The sequence below is a fragment of the Uloborus diversus genome, chromosome 6, assembly GCF_026930045.1.
Source record: "Uloborus diversus isolate 005 chromosome 6, Udiv.v.3.1, whole genome shotgun sequence".
NCBI lineage: Eukaryota > Metazoa > Arthropoda > Arachnida > Araneae > Uloboridae > Uloborus > Uloborus diversus.
The window spans coordinates 138,642,864-138,651,995 of NC_072736.1; the positions used below are offsets into that span (position 1 = coordinate 138,642,864).

A 9,132-nucleotide genomic window follows, 5' to 3' on the forward strand; every position below is an offset into this window, starting at 1 on the left:
TAATCATTTTTATAGTTGTAATTGTGTTATTAAAGAAAGCTTTTTGGATTCATCACATTTCACCTAATATAATTAATGCGAAAGTATTATTCCTACCGCACGTGGTCCGCTTAAGATTCGGAAGGGTACCAAAGGGTCTTTAGTAGCGAAAAAGTTAAGAACCACTGTTCTAGACCTTTCTGAAATTTCTTTATAAGAAGGTCTCCCGTGAGAAAGATCGCCGTTCGTTTACGCAAAGCCTAAACATTGTTGTCAGTTAATAGAGGTTATGTTCCTTGCAGTGTCAGAGAGCTCAAGTAGTGAGGAAAATGGGTTGAGAATTTGGTTTTTATACTGTCAAGAAACATCACCTCACACTAAATGGAGATGTTTTGCGCGCACAACCAATGTCAAAATCCTCGGAAATAAGACCGTTATAAAGATAACATGGCTCCGTTAAGGAGGTGTTATTTGAATTTGAATTTCTGTTTGCGTATGGACTATTCCCATAAGATCGTATGGTGAAACAAACAAGCTGCATACAATTTATCAGACAGCCCGGTTATCACATTCTGAGACTGTCTTACAACCTGGTTTAGAAGCGGTATCTTAGTCCTAAAATACCCAAGCTTTGCCTTCACTTCACGAGTTGAACCGCACCATATGATGCGGACACTCGTTGGTGAGATGGACCATCTACCAGTTTGTTGACACTCTCAGCTTCAATGAGATGACATCTGCCTCCAGTTCGGTTATTCACTATTCCTGACTGAGGAGTTCTAATAAGAACGAAACTGCAGTCTCAGGATGTGATAACTGGGCTGTCTGGTAAATCGCATGTAGTTCTGCCTTAGCCCTGGCTTAGAGGCGGCAACTTGCTGCTAAACAAGCTGCATTTGTCTTTAGTGGAATGAGTGGGTGATAATGGCAAAAACGACTCACGCAAGGCAATTTTGAAATATATAGAACTGTGGCGAGCCAGGCTCATCTGCCGCTTACGTAACTTCCGGGTTGCGCGGATCTTATCCACGTGGCGGCGAATGAGTCAGGTGACCGTGTTTTTCCCATTTCTCCCTGGGGAATTACGGAACGCAATGTATGATGCAATGGAGATAAATAACCGAAGCAATGTATTTCATACTTATGGCACAAATATAGTGCAAGGAATTACTGCTCTTCGATACTTCTGTTGATCCACGTCTTGTAAATAAAAGTCTTATTTTTGATAATTATGGAGTCAGATTTCTCTTATCAAGAACATCAATTCCGTTCATAACTACAAAGACCCCCCCCCCCCCAACGCAACGGCACATCGCGCAATTGCGTATTGATAAGGAGTTATTCAATTGGTATAAAAATACACTAATACAGTGAAACCTGTGTAAGTTGACCACTTGCGGTGCACTACTTTAGTGGTCAACTTAAATAGGTGGTCAGCTTACAAAGGTTGATTTATATGATAATGGCTACTTCCGTGCCTGAAAAAAGCGACCAACTTAGACAGTTGGTCAACTTACAAGGGTGGTCAACTTCACAGGTTTAACTGTACTGCGTTGTGAATTGGGTAGCGCGAGGCTAGAACATTACTAGAAAGACCAACACAAACACTAACCAGATATCATGACGTTGATTTGACGCCACTATGATGGTTTTGTGCATGGCAATTGTATATATTTCTTTTATTGTTTATTATCAACTGTGTATTCAATGTCTGATGGGCAAATCTTCCCTTGTTGTTCCTGCAGGTCTCTCCAAAGGCGTTGGCTTTGTCCGCTTCGACCAAAGAATGGAAGCAGAGCGAGCCATCAAGCACCTCAACAACACAATTCCGGAAGGAGCCACTGATCCGATCACAGTCAAGTTCGCTAACAATCCCAGCAACAACGTGAAGGCCCTGGCGCCCCTGGCAGCCTACCTGTCCCCCCAGCGTAGGTTCCCAGGGCCCATCCACCACCCTGCAAACCGCTTCAGGTATATACCTGTGACTCCTGCCGTATCGTCAAGGTACGAGGGCTTCGCCATCCTTCATCCATAAACGGAATTCTTCCAAGACACTTCCGGTCACCTTCATATTGGTTTTTTGCTTCGACCCTCTTCGGCAATGGTCCATGATTCGTTGAATTTCTTTAAGGTTTTTAATTATATTTACAAAGCCTTTATTTCACTTTATGATTCTGTTTTTTTGTTTTGTTGCCTTACTTGAAAGAGAAAGTTCAAGCGCTGCCTCACTACACCTGGTTTTTGGTTTCGTTTTTCAAGCGTCCTTTGCTTTTGTTGGCTTTTTGCTGAAATCTTTTTTTGGTGTTTTATGATTTGCACTTTAAGTTTTCATTGCAGTTTGGACATCTTATTTGTTTTCTTCATTGGTACTATTTGTTGAAACGCTAAACGTTAGACTTGGTTCTTTCCTTGTGCTTTCTTTAATTGCGTTCGATTTGTTTAGCAATAAAAGCAATGAAATTAAACACTCAAACGTTAATAAGTAAATCAAAATAATCTTACCATACATTCGTTAATAAATTAATCAACTTTGACACACACAAAAAAAAAAAAGACATTTTGTTTTTTTCTTTGAGAAAGAGTGAGTTTTGAATTTTAAGTAAAATGATCTTGCAAAGGATTTTCTTTTATTCAGATTTTTTGCATTTGATTCTTTTTCAAAACGCGGAAAAAATCAAAAACTATAAAGGTAAACGCTAAAATTCTTTGAAATCATTAGGATCTGTTTATCAACACCGTTTTCGGCCTTCAAACCGTATTAGACTTTGGGAACAGCAAAAAGTCTGATGCCGTCGGATCAAGTGAGTATAGGAGTTTGACCCAAAATCGAAAGTAGTGAGCAAACAGTGTTCTGGCAAATTCTCATTTATGAAGAAACTCACCACACAAAGATTTTTTTTCGAGAGCTGGAAAATTAGCTTTGTTCGGTAACCGTTTTAGTAAACCATGTTAATTTTTATTGTTTACAGTTAGGAAGGTTTTGTTGAATAGGCATGCAGGCAATCACTTACGTTTTTGAAACGTGAGTATGGCTCTCTATTTAACTACTTTCAGGGGACCACAAGAAATCGTCCTTAAGTAGAATGCTTCTAAAACTACAGTGAAGCATCCGGGACCATGAAAAGTCGTCTTTAAATAGAGAAAGTCGTTAAATAGAGCGTCGTTAAGCAGAGAGCCAACTGTATTATGCAATAAATTTTCTAAGATTTAGATCATCATTTTCGTTTTAGAAAGTTTTGTTTGCTGTTTTTACCTAAAAGAAAAAAATATATTATTCCAAGCATTTGTGAATGGCATTAATTTTGAAAAAAGAAGAAAAGGGGATTGCAAGTTCCAAAAATTTGATTAACTTTCACATTGTCTCAGTGACAGCAAAATAATATAAATATTCAGCGGTTGTACTATGTAGTCCTAAGCTTAACCAACATTGTATTTCTCTCGAAATACCAATTATTTATGATAATAATGTTTAAAAATAGAAGAAGAAGCTGACATTCTCCTGAGCATCCATGGTATTTTTGCGAGGGTCCTGGTGCTTCCCTTGGATTTGAGGGTGACAGGAGAGATCAAACTGCTTTGGCTCGCCTGAGCACAGATCATCTAAAAACCTTCAGATTTTCCCATGGTAATAGGACTTTCCCAATTTGCACCAGATGTCATACTGAAGAGGCCACTGCACAGCATCTGATTTTTGTGTTGGTTTGGTACGCGAGAATCTACTGAAGAGACCTGCTTCTGTCTTGAAGTTGATTAAGGCGAACAACCTCATGGATCTGAACTGATTCAGAACAGAGAGATAAGCAAAAAGAAGAAGAATTTTTTTTTTTTCTCTGGATCTAGCTCTGTAAATATAAATAAAACAAATAACAAAATGCGCTTGCATCTTTACCATTCTGTGTATTAAAGGTAATCTTAAAAAAATAAAAAAATATTTTTTACTAAGATAACTTTTGCTTCCGAACCTTCTTCAAAGTTTTTATGCTTTAGAAACTTCCTAGGACACATTTCATGACGTTTAGAATCTTCAAAATGCAATAGCTGTTGTTTGTCATAAGAGCAGATTACAAATGAGCTTGCATTACCTCATGCGGTTAGCTTATTTTTCTAAAAAGGTTCTTCCTAAATAGTGGCATTTCCTTTTGCAATATATTACCTAATACAGACTACGTGATTGGGTTTGTGGATCGCAAGGTCATTGTAACGATAAAACTGTTAATACTGTTTACAATGTTGGGATTTTTGAATCTGAGAAATCGAATTAAAGATAATGGAGAGAGCTTCATTCAAGGCATAAAAGGTTTGAAATTATGACGTTTAATTTATCAGTGACTGATTGATGCTTTTAAAAGATTTCTTCAAACAGAGTAAACAATTCAATCATTTGCAGTACTTATTGATGAATGATTTTTTTTTTTTTTTTTACAATGAGAAGGAAATTTTTTGGTAAATTTTATTCATGTTACTAAACACATTGCTCTGAAACACCATGATTGAATTAAAAAAAAAAAAAAAAAAAAATTCATCAACGAAAAACATGCCATAATAAATATTTATTACTTTGAACGCAATGCAATAAATGTGAAAAAAAAATTATGTAAACAGTAGTTATTTGGTGACTTTAAGACCTTCTGTTTTTCTTTTGAAGAATATTTTGTAAAATTATACTACCACACACGTTAAGCTTTGATAAATTTTTGCATTGGGATCAAATATAGTTTCTAATTAAAAAAAACATTTAATACTAGCTTAAAAAATAAACAATAAAATCTTTTGAATAAATAAATGAAGAAAAAGATTTTTTTTTGAAGTTCCTATTTCTTGCAGTCATCTAAAATCTTTGTTTTTCGCCATTTGTTTACTCAATTACGAGGAATATAGCAGTATTTAAAAGCATAACATATTTTCAAACATTGTTACTTATCGAAAATTATTAATGAAAATTGAACACTAACTTACATTTCATAAATTCACGAGTCTAACAATTTTTTTAATCCACTTTTTTTTTAATACAAAAGCTACTAAGAATTTTCAAACATGAGCTTTATTCTTTTGCATATGGATTTCTTTTCTGACTAGTTTCCACCAATTCTTTATTATTTCCTGGATGATTTACATTTTCATTAGTTTTAGCTATTTATGCTATTATTTTATTAACTATTGTTTCAATGAACTCTGAAAAATGTTGATATTGTATGAAAAAATGATTTGGAAACGTTTTCAAAGTAAATATTGTTATGTCTCCAACATATTGCTGTATCGTGAAGATTATGATGGTAAATATTTTGTTATGTCCTTTTATGGGGTTATTTTTAGTGGATTTTGATTATTTTCTGATTTTCTATGACAACACATTTTCTTCTAATTTGCTTGATGTATTTGGTTTTATCATTTTTGAATTTACGACGAAAATGCATTTCGTCTTCGTCCCTCTTTTGCTTTATTTATCTGTGTTAAGCAAGAAATTCTTATTGGTTTATAAAATATTATTTCTTTGGCCTGCAGCTCTAGCTTTCTTCAATTCTCTTAATTTTCAGAGAAGTATTCTTATTTTATTGGTTTCTTTGCCGTTTATGGATGAGGTAAAAATAATTTAAGTTGATGGGAGCTTTATTATGACACTAGTAGAAAACGTTTTCAATGTAAAATGAGATTAATTATTATTGAATCATTTATGCAGACGTTAAAATTTTCTGTTAAATCAAAAACTGATTTGAACAGTTTATGTATTTTTAAGTATGTTTGGTAATAGCAGTTGACGTCTGTATGCTTAACTTGCTCTTAAGTATAATCCTCTGCTTAATTAAGGCTAAACTCAAAAAATATATTTCAAAAAGAAAAATAAATAAAAAATAAATTTAAGTAAAATTGGGAAAAAAATAATTTTTTAAAAGAGAACGAAAGAAAAAAAAAGATCGTTTTGTTGTGTTTAGGATTGAGAATACTATTGGTTATTGAGGTTGAATTGGAAGGTTAGCTATCAGTAATCATTAGGTTAAAATAAAAGACTGTTTTAAGAGTCAAACAATCAAGCTGACTAAGTTAACCTGGATAAACGTAGCTATATTTTTTGCCAAAACATTTCCTTTTTTGTCGAAAATCAAACAAGAAAAAAAAAAAATGAAGACGTTTTGAAATTGTCTTTACGTTGTTCATCAGTTCAGGGTATGTACAAAATTCAAAACTTTTTTTTGTCGCTTTTTATGGAAAATAACCCTGCCCCCTGACTTTCTACTTTTCTATACATTAATAATTTTGGAATGATAACAGTCAGATATAAACTGCCGCAAATTATTGCTAATACATAATTACAGTTTCAACATCAACAGAGGATTATGCTTGGGCTTAACATTAAATACTAAGTGTCCCTAAAATCTGAATACGTATGACACATTATTAATGCAAGATCATAAAATTTTCATCGGAATAATTTATAATCTTTCCATTAGCTTTGATGAAAATTATACTGAACACATTTTTTAATGATTAGTGTGTTGAAATAATGCTTTTTCAAAATTATGACGTTTTTTCTATGTGTTCAGACTTTAGGAGTACCTTGTAGCTGTTATTACTACACTAACACGTATATGTTCTTTGCAATTAAAACTTTAAACTTTTTTTTGTTTTTTGCTTATTTTAAATTTTAATTTAATGATTAATTTTTGTTTCAAAAACCATTTGAAACTCGCTTCACATATTCCATGATATGCACACCATTTTGATATAACGCATGCATTCACGTATGTTTGAAAGACTTCAGGTTCGAGTCCTGGAGTTGCTGAAACTACTTCAGAGACTGGAGTAAATAAAGAGGTGTAAGGACAAAACTAGACAACAAATTTATTTGCACAAAAAGTAATGAACAGAATAATGAGTGTTTCGTAATTTAATTTTGAGATCTAAGTATTCACAAATTATTTTTTAGACAGCCCCCTACTGGCACGAATTACTGAATATTACATTCTGTCAATAAAAATCACGTTTGACAAGTTTTACCTTAAAAAATGATGCAGATGGTGATAAGTTCAAAATAGTGATGATAGGCACCAAGCGGAGAACGATGGTATCACAAACCACTCTGCCTGGTGAAAGCTATAAAAAGGTTATGCGCGGCGTGAAGCGAGCTGGAACAGGAACATTTATCTAACAACGTAATTACAACAGACTGTGTTGTGCATAGTTAATGTCTGGGCATGGAAAAAATAATAAAAATTAAAAACTAAATAGCACGGAAAGCTACTGATGTTATGGCCACGTATATTGTTGATGACGGAAAAGCAATAGTTGGGGTCACCCAAGGACACTAGGTTCACTAGTGACAGTTGCAAAAGCAAAGATTATTCTTGATGCGTCCTGCGTATTTCCGTGATGAGCGTATTTTTTGGCTTCACGTTCTATGACAGGACTCTATGTGTCACTAGTAAGAATTGCTAAAACGAGGACGATACGCGTTTTCCCGGATGCTTGCTGCGTATTTCCATGATTTTACCCTGCTGAACGTACTTTTCGGTATCATGTTCTATGGTAGGATTCTATGTAACATTGGTGAGAATTACTAAAACGATGACGATTTGTGTTTTCTCTGATAAGTCCTGTGTACTTTTCTGATTTCACCTTGCTGAACGTACCTTTTGATATCGCGTTCCATGAACAGATTCTATTTTCGCTGGTGAGAATTGCTAAAACGAGGATGACGCGTTTTTCCTGACGCGTGTTGCGTATTTCCGTGATTCTACCCTGCTGAACGTACTTTTTGATATCATGTTCTATGGCAGGATTCTATGTGTCATTGGTGAAAATTGCTAACACGAGGAAGATTTGTGATTGCCCTTTTAAGTCCGTGATTTCACCCTGCTGAACGTGCTTTTTGGTATCGCATTTTATGAACAGGAGTCTATGTTCAATGGCTAGAATTGTTTAAAGGAAGATGATAAGTGTTTTCACAAATGCGACCTGCGTATTTCCTTGATTGAATGAGCAGCGTCTCCTGTTGCAACATGCTCAGAGAAGATGTATAAATACCCCTTTTTGATTTCATAAAGTCGTCCTTATTTTCATGTTAAAACATTGTGCCCAAGCATGTGCAAAAGCATGGAACGTTTTTAACTCAACGAAAGTATAATCTAAGGACAATATTCACCAACCGAGATTTAGATAAACTTGAGTCCGGCACTCAAACCGCCGATTTAAGCTTCCTGATTGGTTGAAGAACGCTTTGATGGACGGTTCAGGTGCCCGACTGAGGTTGAACTCGACTGGTGAATATGACCATTGGAGATACAGCATGTAGACAGTATGTAGGTATAGTTGTGAAGCGAGTTTAGTTTTTAAGTATTTTTACGTTTTTTTGGCAACTAATGTCTTATTCTGCAACGAATCATCATTCATCCAGGTATTCTCCCCTCGCTGGAGACCTTTTGGCCAATCCTCTGCTAGCAGGCACAGCCATCAATGGATCTGGTTGGTGCATCTTCGTGTACAATTTGGCCCCAGATACAGAGGAAAACCTCTTGTGGCAGCTGTTTGGACCCTTTGGAGCTGTGCAAAGCGTCAAGGTCATCAGAGATTTGCAGACCAATAAATGCAAAGGATTTGGTTTCGTCACGATGACCAATTACGACGAAGCTCTAGTCGCTATCCAGAGTCTAAACGGATACACTCTGGGCAACAGAGTCCTGCAGGTGTCATTCAAGACGAATAAATGCAAATCCTAAATATAGAAGGTGACCCATAAGATGAAAATTAAAAAAGAAATTGGCTACCTCTATTGTTAAAACAACAAATATCCCAGGATAATTATTTAAAACATTTATTTAAAACCCACTTTCCTTTTTTACTCTTTTTCAAGAGTAAATTATTTCTGCTTATATATTTGGAAAAAAATCTTTGCATAAAATTACCTTTTTTATAACATTCATCATTACAATAATTACTTCTGCTTTATAAATTTAAAAAAAAAGCTCTAAGGTTAAAACCAATTATCATTTTTTTTCTTTTAAAAACAAAACTTACTTTGTTCTACAACTTTAATTTCATTTAAATTGAACACAACTACTTTTATTAAATCAACAAAACGAATCAAGGACTCCCAAACTGTTAATTGTTTCAAATCAATGAATGGTAATAAAAATTAATTTTATATACAGATGACATTAA

At 34.6% G+C, this 9,132-nt stretch overlaps 1 protein-coding gene across 3 annotated transcripts in view; it reads left to right on the plus strand.

Moving 5' to 3' along the window:
* Window positions 1–8,908, plus strand: part of LOC129224213 (ELAV-like protein 4) — a 97,301-nt gene extending 88,393 nt beyond the window's left edge. For all 3 annotated transcript variants that reach the window (XM_054858636.1, XM_054858635.1, XM_054858634.1), the window contains exons 5-6: window positions 1,725–1,950; window positions 8,369–8,908. In XM_054858636.1, coding sequence (XP_054714611.1) covers window positions 1,725–1,950; window positions 8,369–8,690 — 548 coding nt within the window. In that variant the 3' untranslated portion in view covers window positions 8,691–8,908. The remainder of the gene's footprint in view (window positions 1–1,724; window positions 1,951–8,368) is intronic.
* Window positions 8,909–9,132: the final 224 nt, after the last annotated feature.